At 39.2% G+C, this 16,017-nt stretch overlaps 3 protein-coding genes across 4 annotated transcripts in view; 2 read left to right on the top strand and 1 right to left on the bottom strand.

Moving 5' to 3' along the window:
- Positions 1 to 16,017, bottom strand: part of LOC144660170 (uncharacterized) — a 166,258-nt gene that overhangs the window by 78,788 nt on the left and 71,453 nt on the right. The window lies entirely within an intron of this gene.
- LOC144660148 (uncharacterized) lies at positions 26 to 6,593 on the top strand. Its single transcript, XM_078520713.1, has 7 exons — positions 26 to 130; positions 238 to 274; positions 749 to 827; positions 1,228 to 1,353; positions 1,711 to 3,922; positions 4,879 to 5,061; positions 5,759 to 6,593. The coding sequence occupies exons 1-7, from the start codon at positions 88 to 90 to the stop codon at positions 6,286 to 6,288; spliced, it is 3,210 nt and encodes a 1,069-aa protein (XP_078376839.1). The 5' UTR covers positions 26 to 87; the 3' UTR covers positions 6,289 to 6,593.
- LOC144660195 (cyclic AMP-responsive element-binding protein 1-like) lies at positions 8,947 to 14,270 on the top strand. Of its 2 annotated transcripts, XM_078520793.1 has the most exons (6): positions 8,947 to 9,078; positions 9,257 to 9,651; positions 11,135 to 11,399; positions 12,287 to 12,337; positions 12,680 to 12,855; positions 13,504 to 14,270. In XM_078520793.1, the coding sequence occupies exons 2-6, from the start codon at positions 9,332 to 9,334 to the stop codon at positions 13,646 to 13,648; spliced, it is 957 nt and encodes a 318-aa protein (XP_078376919.1). In that variant the 5' UTR covers positions 8,947 to 9,078; positions 9,257 to 9,331; the 3' UTR covers positions 13,649 to 14,270. The 2 variants fall into 2 exon arrangements, with proteins under 2 accessions (XP_078376919.1, XP_078376918.1); XM_078520792.1 differs by lacking the exon at positions 8,947 to 9,078 and having other exon boundaries at positions 9,093 to 9,651.

Genomic DNA, 16,017 nt, shown 5'->3' with positions numbered 1-16,017 from the left:
TTTTGATTACTTATAATCACATTAGACCAGGTTACCAAGCAAAACAAATATGGCGGACGGAGAGCGTTTCAGCTGAACTCATGACAAATGGCACAGAATAACAACAATCTTTCTGTAGCTAGAGATTTTGGTAAGAAAAAAACAACGCAAAATAATTTGAATTCCTAATTTAACATTTTAAACTGGCTTGACTGTGGATTTTAGTGAGAAATCGATTTTTATCTTTATTTTTTCCAGCTGCATCTGTCAAAACTCTCTTAGGACCTGAACTCAGGTATTATATAAGCTTACAAGTAAATGTATGGTTAAATAAACCTTTTAAAAAGTATAATAGCTAATTATATAACTGCAGAATACCTGGCTACTCGGAAGCTGAACCCCTGAAAAACGTGGAGACGCGGCTAAAGCTTTCTTTCTTCACGATTCTTCTTGTTTTAAAACGATTTTAGAACAATAAATTAGCATACTGTGTATACTCTCCAGGCTCGAAGCTACGTGCCTACATGGCTACCTGCTGCCGCTGGCTACGTGGCCACGGGGGATTTATCGGAAAGTTTGATTGATTGATTGATTGATTGATTGATGGAGTGATTGATTGACAGATATATTGGTTGAGTTAATAACTGAATGGCTGACTGGCCGGCTGGCTACTGACAGATGAACTGACTGGCTGATCAAATGAATAAAACAATTAAATAAATGCATGCATGAATGAATTAATGAGTATCTTTTTTAATCTTGTTTCTAGTTTGAAGGGCTGTACTTCAGATGGTGAAGCTGTGATATGCAGCAGTACAGCAAAGTTATTGCAGTTCATTGACATTCAGGTCAGTGTAAAACTTATACAATTACTCATACTACTGACATCTTTGGATAGTTGAAAAGTGCAGCTACAGAGGTATATATAAATTCTGAATGAGACTTTCCATGCAGTACTGTTATACTTCAAGACCTGACGAATTTGCAAGACTCAAAATGTGTAGACCTAATAAATTATCCATACCTTCCCCACAGAAGGTATTTTTCCTAACAAGCCCCCCCCCCCCCCTCAGGAAATTCCAATTAAGCTTCATACATTTCCAGTTTTTGGCCTTTGAGACCCCTCGCACCTCCAGAAATCCTTTCTGTGGGTGGAGTAGGTACATTTTCTGGAACCAGAAAATGTACCTACTTCACCCACAAATTTAAGACTTTTCTCAGAGTTTAATATTTTGTTATAATTTATAGCATCCAGCTGGATTTATTATCAATGACGCTTGCCAAGGTCAGTACAAGAAATACAGAACTAACTGCAAGACACTGGTCTGCTTGGCTGGCTTCTGGAGTAGCACAGTACAGGATTTACAAGATCAGGTTGGTGGCTGACTGCAAGTTTTTCTTGGTACAACTTTGGTTCTGTTTAGTAAGTAGTGAGGGGGGGGGGGGAGAACAAGGGGTCTGAACATCCTGCTTCCAGTACCATATACTTCTGGGTTCTCGCCTATTTGTTAGTGGATTACAGCCTCTTTGTGCTATTTCTATTGCAAACTATTATGCAATGTTGCAAAACTTTTATCAGTTTTCCCAGTTCATGCCACCTGATGAAACCTGCTTCTCACCCTCTCTTTTCCTGCATCCCATACCCCTCCAACCCCCTATCTCCCAGGGCACTGCATCCCATATCAACCCCCAACTAGTAATGAATTGACTGCCATCATTGTTATACTTCAGGGTGTTCCAGTTCCAATTATTGTACGTCTTCTTGATGATGCACTGGAAGTGTGTGAAGAGGTTTGCCAAGAAATGTCCATTCCTGTAATGAAAGCTTTGCAAAGTGATGATAACTTGTACCCACCTGCTAAAGATTATGAAGTGACTGATGTTGAAGATGTCAAGGGCTCTACAGTGGATCATTCCTGTTGTCCTGATGCTGGATCGGGAAGGTTGGAAAAGAGTGATGTCGTTGACGGTGGTGATGATGACAATGACATATCATGGTATTTTGATGGTCGAATCCCAGGGGCTGATGGTCTTATCCCAAGGGTTGATGGTCATTTCCCAGGGGTTGATGGTCACATCTCAGGAGTTGGTGGCATCTTAGGAGCTTTTGGCAATATCCCAGGGCTTCCAAGTCATATCACAGGAACTGATATCAATATCCCAGGGGCAACCAATATGAATGTTTTTGATGCGAAGATTTCTGACCAAGAGATCAGTAGAAATAGATTTGCAGCAAGTAGCAATGAGAACCCAAGGAATATTTTGTTAGGAGCAGAATATGAGAAGTCTGCAGAGGACATGGAAGACACAAACGATAATATTAAAGATATGGCACCTCCTTGGGTGAATTTAAGAAGGCCAGGTACATTTCCAAATACACCATCAGTAAACCAGAAAGACAAAGACTTTACATTCAACTTAGCAAGTGAAGGGAGAAGCTCCAGTACAAAACATGTTTCAAACTTACCTTCAACATCGCTGAAATCTACAGGTGAACCTCTTTTGTCAAAGAAAGAAGACAAATACGAAGAAGATGATGATGATGAATTCGAGGCGTCTTTTCAAGACGTTGTTTCAAATTCTGCTAACGAAGATCTTGGAGGCCAATTTTTGGAGTTATCAGTCGCTAAAGAGCACGAGATCTTACCCTCTGGAGTTAGAGCTAAAGGATTCGCTGACACGTGCCAAAAAACAAATTGCACAAAACGGGAAAATACTGAAGTGGATACTTCTAATAATACGAACAAGAAACTCGTGAATCCAATCAGTCTTTCTTCGTCGGGTGGCAAAGGGAAAGAAGTAAGCGATAAATTACTCTCTCTCCTCTCAGAGAAACTAGAAAGTAAAAACAAAAGTGTTCGAAGACAGTTTAAAATGTCAGAAATATTAAAGGGCAGTCGACATTTTCAGAACAATTGGTTGGAAGAACCCGTTTCAAAGATGACTTCTTCGAGTATCGTTAATCAATCAAGAGACATTTTTTTCAATGAGGAAAGGTACAGAAAATCTGAAACCTCTTCAGCAAGTAAAACTTGTATGCAGTCGATACTTAAAACAGGTCAAACAGGAAAACCAGATTTGGTAAATTCGACACCATGTAATAGGAAAACTGGACAGGAAAACATCGCAGAACAAAATCTTGATAGCTTTGTTTCAAAGAAAACAGAGGAGTCGAAGTTAATTGAAAGAAACAAGCAGTTATTATCAGAGCTTGGATCACGTCTTTGTCACGGTAAAGAACAAGAAATGCAACTTGCCGTTGAAGTGGTAAACTCTCTCTTCCATGCCTCGGGAAAAACGTCACTTGAAGACTTTGAAATCCATTTAAGAATGATTCACACGGAATTGGTTCAAAGCCCGCCAAGTTCGTTTTCCCATAAAATCGACGGTTTGTTGTTGGAAAGCACAGCATCTTATCAATCTGCATCTGAATCACAATTCTTCATCGCGCTAGTCGATGGCGATGTAACCCCGGAATTTCGTCACGTGGGGTTAAACAAAGAATTCCAGATTCACAGAATCATTGAGAACAAAGATGATTTTAAAGCGTCTTTATTTAATCAAGAGAAAGATTGGTATCAATGCGTCACAAAAACACTCTGTAGTCACAAAATTGGTCTTCTTGTTGTCAAAGGAATCGTACATGACTCGGTCCTAGACTTTAGTTTATCCCACGACATCGCGGTGCTTCAAAACGTTGCGTATCCCTCATTACAACTCCTCTCTTTTGCTACCGACTCCACGATAGTAACATATCTTGCAGATATAAGGAATCAGGATATAGGAAGACCCGTTACCATAGAAACATGGGAGCTCGGCTGGACACCTTTATTGGTTAGACCGAGCAAGTCCAAAGTTGGTGGTGATCGTAACGTCACAGGCATGAAGGCTGGTCAGTATGTCCTTGTTAAAGAAGTACAAGAGAAGAGTGCAAGCTGCGAAGGTAAATAATTATAAGCTACAATAGCATTATAGGCCTGTAGTACGTGAAAAAGGCTACAGCTGTAAAGCCCTCGGCACGTATTACGGGCCTATGATGCGTGCCGTATTGTAGTGGTTGTCTAATAGACTGCCGTAAGGCGAATTGGGACCACACCAGGGCTCGAAAAAGCCTGAATTCCTGCTTGCCCTTCGGAAGAGCAGCTCTCAAATTTTGCTTGCCCTCGTTAGTTGCATTCTTGTCTAAGTTTGCATTTCTTTTTTCGTCCCAGATCTCACTCTGTCTTACGCTGAGAAAAGCTTGGCCGTGCAAGATCTGGGCTGGAGATTAACCTGGACATTTACGCACTGGGCAAGTGAGAATTAAAAGTTACTTGCCCGACAGGAAAATCTAACTGCCCCGGACAACCGGACGGCACTTTTTTTCGAGCCCTGCACAGAACTTAAATTTTTTTTCACTGAGCTAAACACACCGTTAGTCTTCAGTACACAGTTTAATTAAAAGTAATTTGCAACCAAAGCATTAAGAAAAAGTTCAATGAAAAAAAAAACCAATCCCTCCGTTGAGGCTTCAACGGCAACTGAGCCCGCCCATGACCTTTTTGATGCCGTTGGGAACGTTCTTCCACCGAATCATGAAGCCACTGATGTAAAATGAATGTCTGAACAGCGGATGAATGATCAAAAGAGAAAACAGATGTCGGTGTCTATATTAAAGATCTTTTTTCCTTGAAAAACTTTTCGTGCTGAAAGCGAGTGAGCGCGAGCACGAAGTGTCAATCTCACGCGCCGTTTAATCCCTCTCCAATCCTTCTCACTCGTCTTGCATACCCCAACTTGCCCAAAAAAGCGCCTGTCAGCAGAATAGTATTATTCAATGTCACGAAAATCACATTTTAACTCTTGTGTTTTTAACATCAGTTTAGTTTTAGTACTAACTCTCTTGTCTGTTACACTCAGATTCGAACAGCCCATTGCAAACAGTGCTTCTCTGTAACCCCTGTAAAGATGTTCTTTGTGATATGGAAGAACGGTTCTGGAATTCGATTTATCGTTTGAAGAACGCCCTCTCGTGTGGCCGAGTACTGCCTGGGGCGGGAGAAATTGAACTCGCTTGCATTCGACGCCTGGATAAATTAGCAGGTAGGTTCAATGGTTATCAGTTCTTCGAGTGATAAATCAGTGTTACATGTTTTGTTAAACAGATCCTTGGTATTTTTAATGATATGGGTGGGATGCAAGCCCAGCGCCCGTCATCTCGCCAGTTTTTTGCTCCTTGGTGGAAAGATGCACTATGACAGTAAAGTGTCTTGCTTAACACATTACAACGACTTCGGACCGGACCGCTCAAAACTAATATAATAAGAAACTGCAATATTACAGCGACAAACCGATGAGTGGTGCCGGATTTCTTGAAGACCTGAAACAGGGAATTAGTTAAAACGTAAAATATAGACGGTAAACTGATCCTGACGGCGAAAGCGGTCAAAAATAAACAAAATGGATCAAACAACTAAAATGTATTGAAAAAACTTTACCCTATATCAGTTCGGTTTGCAATACAAATCTTCCTCAGGGGCCTTGGGCGGAAAAAAATGTGAGAAAAGTAAAAGGATCGTTACAAAAAAAAAACTTTTAAAATAAAATACTAAGCAATGGTTGCCTTGGTTCAAATAGGACTAATTAACATGTGTCATTGACATGTTTCGTGCTCAATCCGGCGTCTAGATCTAGCGCGCTAATCACTAATTATAAGCTAGGCCCCTTTGGCTCCCACCTGCACTGTGTTCAGACCAGTATATCATAAATATCAGCTATCATTTCTGGTTTTCTTTCACAGGAGAACAAAACGAACCCAAAGTGTCATTAAATCCCCTCTCAGGATGGTTGCAAGGAAGCTTAGAGATGTTTAGACCTCTGGTCTACGCAGCATTTGCGCAAGGATTCAGAGAATTTCTGGGAAACGTTCTTCAGAACTCCGGAAAATTTACTACGCCTTGTGGAGTGTCTGCTCATGTTGAGCAGTTAGTTAACTCGGGATGTTCTTTGGATATTCTTGGAAGCTTCAATGATGAGAATTCTGAGGACAATCAAAACGAAGTCCAGAACACGGAAGGAATCACGCGCCATCACGCGAGAGGACACGCTTCTTATATTACCGCGAGTGATCGCGCGGGATCGGGTTCTCCAATCAAACCCGCGGGTTCGAAGTGTTTGTCTTTTGATGTAGAAAGCCTTGTATGGGATGATTACACTGCTAAGAAAGAAGCATGGAGACGTGCTGTTGGTATAGTAAGAATTCTGCTTCAGTCAGACATGCTGGTACAAACGGGATTAGGGGGTAGCGAAAACGAAGCGGTTCTCTTTTAAAAGCCAAAGGTAGCGCTTTGGTTCCAGTCAGTTCGCGTGGTCTTTTTCTTCGTTCGCTCTTTCCGCTTTTTTTCTCGCCGATCTGAGGAACTGACGAAGGAACAGCTGGTAGTGTATGCTTACGTACCTTCGAGGATGATACTCTATAACTAATGTATTATAATAATTATTTATTTACCTTTTTTATTCTCCGAGATTTGGCTGAGCCTACGGTTTTCGGTGGAGAAGTAAACAACAAGGCATACCTATCTGGGTATTGTCGTGATGCGGATAAGAGAAAAATAAATAAACGAATTTTAAATGTCCTTATAATGATTTATTTGTTCAAGCTTAGACAAATGATGATGCTGTAGCCTGCACGCAGACGTCTACTATTTCTGTACTGCTTTACTTTTGTAAGTTAATATTTCTTTAACATTTGTTTTTCTAACCGATCTTGGCTTTGAGCTAACACGATACCTAATACGAAACAAAGATGTTTCTCCAAAATTCTACTCTCTACACTCTAATTTCATTCCGACTGGCATTCCGATTAAGCAACAGCGAATCGCTCAAATGCCCTTTTCACATCAACGCAGATATGCTTCCTTTTGTTAGTGCGCACGCATTTTGCGCATTGCGTTTTCCCGCTCCCCTACCCTTATGACAGAGCGCTTTTAGACTCACTGAATCCCCATAGCAACTCAGCCACCAAGTTTTAGTCGACTACGATATAAGCAGTACATGTAGCTTAGATATACAACAAAATACCAACTCAGAGGCGGCATGCGGAAACAACTGAAATGCTGATCACATTAACTTATTTAACATCTTTGGGACTTTTGGACGTTGGTATCGCTAGCCTATGAGTTTTTTATCCAGACTTCTTTGTTCGCGCGCAAAGCAACTATTCCTTTGGTCGCGTAGACATTTCACATCTTTTAATCAGCTTGTCTCTAACATAATCGATCAGTTGATTTTCATGATCAACGAGTGGGCTGTCTTCTCACAGATTTTTGCATAATTGTTTAGTCCACCAATTTGATATCCTAAATTCTCAGCTAGGGTCAAACGGTCAGATTTTGAGAAAAACGCGATTTAAAGAACTAGTACTCCCTAAAGCACTTAGTTAGGTATTTGACTGTTTATTAGAGTTTGGATGTGAAGGGGTCTGAAAGTGTAAAATAAATAAATATTCAACTCAGAACACATACTCCACATGTATGCATTGCGGACCCTTTTTAGTCTTTACCTACGGTCCACCGCTTCCGGTCAAGGAACTGGAGCGAGTTGACGCGCTGTGACGTAAAAACATACACGATGTATGTACTATCTGTTACTTGTTATGATCTTATTTGAGAATACTGTGTGGGAGTTTGTGTCAAATTTAAATTTTGAAACCAGTGAGGTCAGGAAGGTCTATTAGGAATATTTCTGTATTTATCTCCAGGAAAAAATATATGGAACTCACACTTGACATTAGTCAGTTAAAAGAGTGAGTTATAAAAACTTCAAAGAGATTTCAACGGATCACAGATGTGAGTTGATGCCGATAGTTTAATTCTAAGACAGTGGATTTAAGGTAGGTCAAATAAAGCGTTTAACTTCCGCTGCTTTTTGAATAGTTAGGTCGTGTTCTGTTAATGTAAAGAAAGTATAAACGTGTTTTAAATTGTGAGGCCTTCATGAATGACTAGCATTTAATGTATTCTGTGTCTGCGTTTAATACACATAAGTACGTTTTCCCACGGTACCGATCAAATATAAGATAGAGGTGATGTCTCGCTATACTGACGTTGAAATCTTAAATTTTACGATAGGGTAAACAGCATTCGAATGTGATTCGTTCCTTAATTAAATGAGGAGCATAAAGTTCATATTTTAGTTAAAATTATATTGAAATCAATGTAATATTAACTATATTGAATTTACAAGTTTTTCGAAACGAAGCCGGTCGCAAAAATACAATGTGGTCAATGTACATTGTATCTTCATTTGTCACGGTCACCCCTCTTATGCATGACGACTGACTTCGTCTGTAGCGCGGGAAAGACTAAATTAATGGCCACTTGACATCCAGTAGCAAATTGTCACAAGAAACAGCGAAATCCAGGAAATCTTATAAAACTCGAGTGACTCCGTGCGCCATCAATCTCACTGCCCATTACAATTACGTCATAACCCTCAAATTGGATCCATTACTTTCACGCCGAGAGGTACAATATGGGACCAATATTTTGAGCCAATCTAGCAGATTTGGAGTAAAAATACAACGGTCTTTGTCCAACAAAACCGTGAACTTTCAATTTATGTTATAATGAACAAAGTAAATGAATTTCACACGCATTTCAAGTTTTGTTAACATAATTTCCTTAAGGAATTTTTTTGCGGTTGGCAGAATATAATTTCAATTTAATCTTTTCTGCGACCTTTTTATGACGCAAGCTTAGCCAAGGGAAATGACGTTCAAGACTGACATTTAGCCTTGGAAAAATCGTGTTACAAGTCAGAATTTTACTCAGTCACTTCCGTGGACTTTCTTTCCGAGTTCCCTCGACACAATACAATGACGTCAACGAATTTCGGAGGGACTGGTGCGCCCCTGAGGGCTTTCACCATATTTGGCATTGAATGGCAAGGCTCTGACGTAATGATGATGTAAGAAGACGCGCAGGGCCGGTCCACCCCGCAGTAGCAGGACAGCTCGGTGGTGACGCCACAGTGACGCGGCCGTTGCTCGCGAAGAAGAAGAAACACAACGACACGCTGGCTGCGTAAAGAAATCAGGGTGACGTAGAAGTGACGTAGCACGTAAGTTTCATTTTCTCTTTCTTCTAGATTCCACAGAGTTGACAGCGAAGGGATAATAATTTTAGCTACATTTTTTCTCGATTCCCCGAGTGGATTATTCGGTCGCTTTTTTAGTTGGCTTTGCTCGAGCGATCGCGATGCGGGACTCATCGGTTTCTCTTCTTCTGGTTCTTTGCAGAGACCACGAAACAGAAAGCTTTCCCTTGCACCGACTTTCCTTATCCCGTAGCTCCGTTGGCTTGTCGAGTCAAACATGGAGCAAATCGAAGACCAGCCCAATGTGACCGAAATGGAAAACGGCAGTACTGTAACTGTCCAACAAGGACAGGTTCTTCAACAAAGCTCGCCGCAAACTTCGATGCCTCCACCGATGCAAACTCCATCGGTGATTCAGGCCAACCAACAATCCGTCATACAGACCGCTCAGTCAATCCACTCCGCGTCCCTTCAGGGTCAGCAAATTAACTTAGCCCAGGCTGTCCAAGTAAATGATCCCGATGATCCAACTGGCGGAGTTTTAGACGAAGAAAGCAAAAAGCGAAGGGACATTTTGTCGAGGAGGCCATCTTACAGGTATGCCACAGACCAAGAAGAAGTTCGAACGATCGGTTGCTTCCTTGTAAATATGATCCGACCAGGCTCGGTACACGCTCTATGTAGTGTGATATTTCACGTGTTCAATATTCAGATAAAGACGTATTCTTGTGTTCTTTTTTGTTCCACTTACATAAATCTCGAATCAAACGTACGTAAAAGCTGACGTGCGATATTGCGCGAAGGTTTTCTACAAAGCACGAAATGTCGCCATCACTGCGGTTCCGTTACTTTGGAATCGTTACGTTACCTTTACCGCATGAGAAAGTGGAGACTCCGATTACATATCAACTCTATTTTTGACGGATTCGAAATTGGTTTTGACAAGAAGAAGGGTCCGTGATCAAAGAGCTTTTTGCGATCGAGGTCAGTAAAGCGAGACAACCCTTTATTTTATTTCTCCTTCCCAAAAGTTAAAAGATGTTTGTTTCCTCTGTTAACTCTTGACCTTCTGGGAATATAATCTAATCAGACGGTCGTTTAGCTGTGATTTTCTTCTCCTTATTTGTATGTGATAAACATTTTTGGATGGTCGTTTTTCTTCAGATTTAGTCGAGTCATTAAACGGGAACTTGGAGTATAAAGCTTAAATGTGATTACGTCTCAATCGATATGCGACCACCGTGAGAATATGAATATTTTAAAAAATAAATTTCTGGCAACAACTATCAAGCTTGTTTGAAGTATCAATTTAGCATAATATTTGAAAAATCAGATTTGATATCTTGAATTTGGAAGAACATCCTCTTTATTTTATCAAATATGAGAAACAAGTTATGCCCAATTGATATTTTTAACCAGCAATTTTCAGTAGTAAGCTGATAGAATTGCAACTGTGGTACTGTGATAATTGTATGAGAATTTTTGTTATCAGTACACATGACGTGATGTGTACGTTATGATAAGATTAAAGTACAAGTGAATAGTTTTTATCAGGAGTCTCTTAGAAATTGTTGCCAATACCTTTTCCATTATATCTTATTAACCAAGTATAAGGGCCGTACTTAGAATATATAAAAGACATTGGTAATAGGCCTTATAAAAGATATCCGTACAGTCCTGGAAAATCTGAAAAGTCTTGATTTTTTTGGCACTTTCAGGACTGGAATGTCCTGGAAAAGACTACAAGTCCTAGAATTCTCAGAGCTAACATTAAAAGAAATGTATGGTAGACAGTAAGGAGAAGTAATATTGAGGTCTTGGGAATGAAAGGGTTAATGTGAATTTTGGAGTCTTGGAAAGTCAACCTGAGTTCTGGAAAAGTCCTGGAAAATTGTTTGTCAGAAAGGGTACGAAACTTAAAATATGAGTGCAGCACAGTCAATAGGAAAAAGAGCTTGTGCTAAAATGTTCCCATACATAAATAATATAAAATTAATATCAATATTACAAATTTGTTATTATTATTGTTCAGTGTATGAAGGTTTAATTTTAAGTTAACGCATCTCAATTTTTTTTATAGGAAAATATTCAACGATTTATCAGGTTCCGAAAGCCCAACAAAGGTAGAAACAATATCTGAAGACATTCAAGCTCAGAGTGACGGTACAGAGGGTACTTCACCGATAGCTGTGATTACCACAAGCACACTCAACTATCAACAAGCACCACAGACGGTTACTATTCCAGGAACTATTCAGATTGTTACATCCGGAGAGGCACTTCAAACAGTGCCCATGGCGCAAAATTCATCTGGTACTGTCGTTCAATATCAACAACAGCAACAGGTATAACCTTGCAAATCAAAAATTTAATTTGAAGCAAAAAATGTATCAAATACCAGTACAGTACTTAGAATCCCAATTTCTTGAACCCTTGGTTTCTCGAAACTCCCAATTTCTCAAACCAGTTTGTGTTTTCCTTGGACAGTACATGTACTTTTCTCTAATTTTACCCCTGATTTCTCGAGGCTGTTTTCCTTTTAGAAACTCCCAATTTCTCCAACCAATTCTTGTTTCCCTTGGATGGTACTGCTCTCTAATTTTACCCCTGATTTCTCGAGGCTGTTTTCCTTTTAGAAACTCCCAATTTCTCGAACCAATTCTTGTTTCCCTTGGATGGTACTTCTCTCTAATTTTACCCCTGATTTCTTGTGGCTGTTTTCCTTTTAGAAACTCCCAATTTCTCGAACCAATTCTTGTTTCCCTTGGATGGTACTTCTCTCTAATTTTACCCCTGATTTCTCGAGGCTGTTTTCCTTTTAGAAACTCCCAATTTCTCGAACCAATTCTTGTTTCCCTTGGATGGTACTTTTCTCTAATTTTACCCCTGAATTCTTGAACCTCCCAGTTTCTCGAAGCTGTTTTCCTTTCCTCTGGCGGTTCGAGAAATTGGGCTTCTACTGTATCAAGATGCTTACATACACAGTTGTTCAATGGAATGATTTTTCCTGTGTATGATGTAGTTATTGTAGTACATTTATTATTGTTAAGTTATTACATGTAAGTCATGGTTGTTATTAATCTTCAGACTCTTTTCAGTAAACCGCAACAGCCAAGATGTCTGTATTTTTTCTTGTTAGAGTAATAGATGTAGATTATTGGATTTATGGTAAATAGTTCAAGTTGTGATTCAGGTTGTGAAATAATCGATCTTGTTTTTCATTTTCGTTTAGGACGGTCAACAATATATTTATACAGCCAACCCAGGAGAAGTTCAAGTACAGGTAAAAGTTTTTCATTAACTTTGTAAATATTTAACAAAATGTTCCCTGACTACCAAAGCTCCTGTTATAAAACTAAGCCTTAAGTTACCAAACAAATACATATTTTTAGGTAAATAGATAAGGGAACATTGTTCCATAGAACATCACATGATCTGAAATATTTAGGCAGTAAACATGGTACAAAAATGTTGGGTCTATGGAAATATCATTTTGACTGAGGGATACTGTCTTGATGAAAAAATAAATTCTCAGAACTAACATGAAAGAACTATAAAAAATCAATAAGGAGAATTGATATGTGGATCGTGGGACTGACAGATGCATTTTCATTTGTTTCCATAGCAAGTTCAAGTAAGCAACACTGGTACAATGTACACCATACCTGCAGCACGACAGCAATACATCAGTGGACAGCTCCCACCTGGTGTTGTACTTAATTCACCTGGTATTGGTGGAAACGGCCAACAAATCGTAGAAGATGCTTCTCGGAAACGGGAAATGAGGCTAATGAAAAATAGGTGAGTTACTGCAGAGAAGACACAGTACATTAGTAGTAGTTCCCCTGCCCCAGTCTCCCCTCAGCTCAGTTTGTTACAGTCAAACCTCTCTTACCGACACCTCCCTATTACGGACAGGTCACTTGGTCCAGAAGAGATCAAAATGCATATAAACTCTACCTCTGTGGTACAGACACTTCCATAAAACAGACACTCTTCCCTGCTCCTTTAGTGTCAATATTAATTAAAGAGGTTCGTCTGTATTGCCAAAGGTAAAAGTTCAAAAAGTTATGTGTTTTTTTGTATGAGGCATTGAAGCTGGCTGGTTGGGGTGCTGATCTTGTGATTCTGTGTTCAAGCCTTCTGTCCTGACATCAGCCTCCTATGTTAACAGTATTTTGGCATTTCATATCACTCTTTCCTCCCAAATGATTTGTTACGAAGGAGTGTGGCAAGCGAAAAGAATGTCTGTGTATAAGGCTATCCTGGCACTAGAAAGATTTGTTTTTGGTAGTCCTGAATTCAACTCTTCAGCAATGCCTTGTATGCCTTGTAAATAGCCACCATGCCATGTTCATTTGAAATTTGTTTCATGTACAAAGATAGCCCTGCAAAACTGCAAGCTTTTTTTTCTTTGTCTAACTGTAAGTAACTTGTTTACTTTCACAGAGAGGCTGCCAAAGAGTGCAGGCGGAAGAAGAAGGAGTATGTTAAATGTCTCGAAAACAGAGTTGCGGTTCTTGAGAACCAAAATAAGACTCTAATAGAAGAACTGAAGACACTCAAAGACCTTTATTGCCATAAGTCTGAATAGAATATGTTTTACTTCACTTTAAACAATAGAGTGGTTTCCAATGACTTTTGAAGTAATCTTGTTTTGTTTGTGTATTTGCCAAGCTTTGTAATTTGCCAAGAAAAGCCACAGCATGCTTAAAGCAATCAAAATGAAACTTTTTACTTTTTGGCTAGTCAGCTGCAAGACTTTTATTTAAGTTAGTTGCCATTTTGCTTGACAGTATTGACAATACTGCTATTTTTGACTAACTCTCTGATAAGTCATTGGAATTCCGCTTTAAATAACTTACTCAATAACAAAAGCATCGGCGTTGAGATTGTACAACATTGTAAATAGCCCCTCAGACATTTTATTCATTTGTAATACACTATGCATGCATGATTTTCTATAAAAAAAAGTCTCCATGGCCTTGAAAGTTTTACTTACACCAGTTGTGTTTTATTCATATTGTTGTTAATGTAAATGTAAATGAAGAAAGCTGTGCCATCTCTTTCAATGGTGTAAAAATATGGTAAATGTAGATTTAGACTTCAGTAGAATAATAATAAGAGCTTTGTAAAACTATAAAGTATGCCTTCTACTCTAAGTAGTGCCAAAAAATTATTTGTATGGTTGAATAAAAGCCAAATTTTAAAATTTATTTTACAGCATGTTACTTAGCCGCTGGGGAGCAGGGGTGGTGCAGTGGTGAGAGTGCTCACCTCCCACCAATGTGGCCCAGGTTGGATTGTCTGGATTCCGGGCCTGGCCTCCTTGGGGGGGTTGAGTTTGTTGCTGGTTCTGGTACTTGCTCTGAGGGTTTTTAGCTGGGTACTCTGGTTTTCTTCCCTCCCCAAAACCAATACCTCTCAATTTTAATTCGATCAGGAACTGTGGATGAAGTGCCACTCTGGAAAGGCACTGTAAATTTCAATTTATTCATTTACCGTATTTATTTGATTAAGCGCCCTGAGCGCTTATTAAATTGTTGGATCTTGAGAGTGGGCACTTATTCGAGGCTGGGGGCTAAATACGGTAATTTATTATTTATTGAGTTATTTTTGAGTTATTTTTTCAAAATAGCTCTTTAGTCGGCGCGATGGACCTGTAATCAGTGAAGTATGTGTGTTTGTCACACCAATCAGATTTCAGGTACTATCAGAACCAATCAAATTGCAGTTTATAAAGGCGAAGTAATCTGACGAAATTATGTGTCGCAGCGTGTCGCAGTTCGTTTTCGTTGAAAGATTTCAGCTCGAAGATTAATTGGTGAGTTGTGAATTATCATGGATTTAAAACGTATTCGTAGTTTGCGAATCAAATTGTGAGCTTCGATACAAAGTTCCCAACTTCGGCCCAAATTTATTAAATCCTTCTGTAGTTATGTTATCAAAAAGGGCTTTGCTACGCTAAACTGTTGGAAACAAATGTCATAAAAATAAAAAACTTTTATGTTCAACGAGCCGTAAACATGTTGTCTCGAACAAATTAGTCTTCCCTGTCGCGTCGCGTCGGCTTCGATTAAAATCAATTTTACATATGGGTAAACCATCCAGTTTCATCCGGTTTACAAACGCAGAAGACTTGAAATTGAAGACAGTGAAGATTATGCCTCACAGAAATCGTTAAATATGTGTTTTCATACAAAAAAGTTAAAATTTGACCAAATTTCTACATGCATGAAATTTATTTATCGGCAAATCACTTGCGTGATCGCTGATGCGAAACGTTGTCTTGCACTTCAAGCTACTTTCCTTGACAAGTTCTAAAATCTTCGAGTTCAGAAATCGCCATGACTTTCGAGCAACATGTCTTGTTTCTCCTCAACTACCAAACTTGGAAAGTTCAGTCGGGCCGAAGTCGGGAAATTTGTATCGATGTTTGCAATTTGATTCGCAAACTCGCACCGTAATTGGCAACTTCATAACAAAGTTTCCAATTTCCCAACAAACTTCGCAAAGCGGGCGGCCAAAGTAAACTGAAATCAACTGTAAAACATATCGTTCAAACATTTAATGAACCGGTACAAGTAACTTTACTGTTAAAAGCAACTACGATCGATAGCAAAAACAGAATAAGAGCGTGCCATTTCGTGACAACTTGATAACTCAATTAGTTCTTGTTTGTTGAATAGAATTTACGTTGTGAATGAACGAAAATCTTTGTTGAACAGTTTTGACAGGAAACAAATACTCCAGGTGTACTGCGCTTTAAAGAACTTTTCCGAAGAGAGTGTTTTTTTTATTTGATTCGTTTATTATAGTACTTTTCGTTCAATGCCTATATGGAGACGTGGCTTTTTCGAGAAAACAAGGGTATCGTGTTACGTTCATTTTAAAAAAACAAAGGCATCATGTTACAAAAGAGAGAAAAACAACGGTATCATGTTACAGTGTTTAGCAAAAAGC

The sequence above is a fragment of the Oculina patagonica genome, chromosome 7 (assembly GCF_052425735.1).
Source record: "Oculina patagonica isolate OP01 chromosome 7, crgOcupat, whole genome shotgun sequence".
Lineage (NCBI taxonomy): Eukaryota > Metazoa > Cnidaria > Anthozoa > Scleractinia > Oculinidae > Oculina > Oculina patagonica.
The sequence above is the reverse complement of the archived record's forward strand: the minus strand, read 5'-3'. Positions and strand labels throughout refer to the sequence as shown.

Excerpts from the sequence above, each read along its gene's own strand:
- LOC144660148 (XM_078520713.1), top strand. The coding sequence starts at position 88 with ATGGCACAGAATAACAACAATCTTTCTGTAGCTAGAGATTTTG. Across the intron at positions 3,923-4,878 it reads GAAGAGTGCAAGCTGCGAAG|ATTCGAACAGCCCATTGCAA; the intron begins GTAAATAATTAT and ends TGTTACACTCAG. Across the intron at positions 5,062-5,758 it reads ACGCCTGGATAAATTAGCAG|GAGAACAAAACGAACCCAAA; the intron begins GTAGGTTCAATG and ends TTTCTTTCACAG.
- LOC144660195 (XM_078520793.1), top strand. The coding sequence starts at position 9,332 with ATGGAGCAAATCGAAGACCAGCCCAATGTGACCGAAATGGAAAACGGC. Across the intron at positions 11,400-12,286 it reads AATATCAACAACAGCAACAG|GACGGTCAACAATATATTTA; the intron begins GTATAACCTTGC and ends ATTTTCGTTTAG. Across the intron at positions 12,856-13,503 it reads ATGAGGCTAATGAAAAATAG|AGAGGCTGCCAAAGAGTGCA; the intron begins GTGAGTTACTGC and ends TTACTTTCACAG.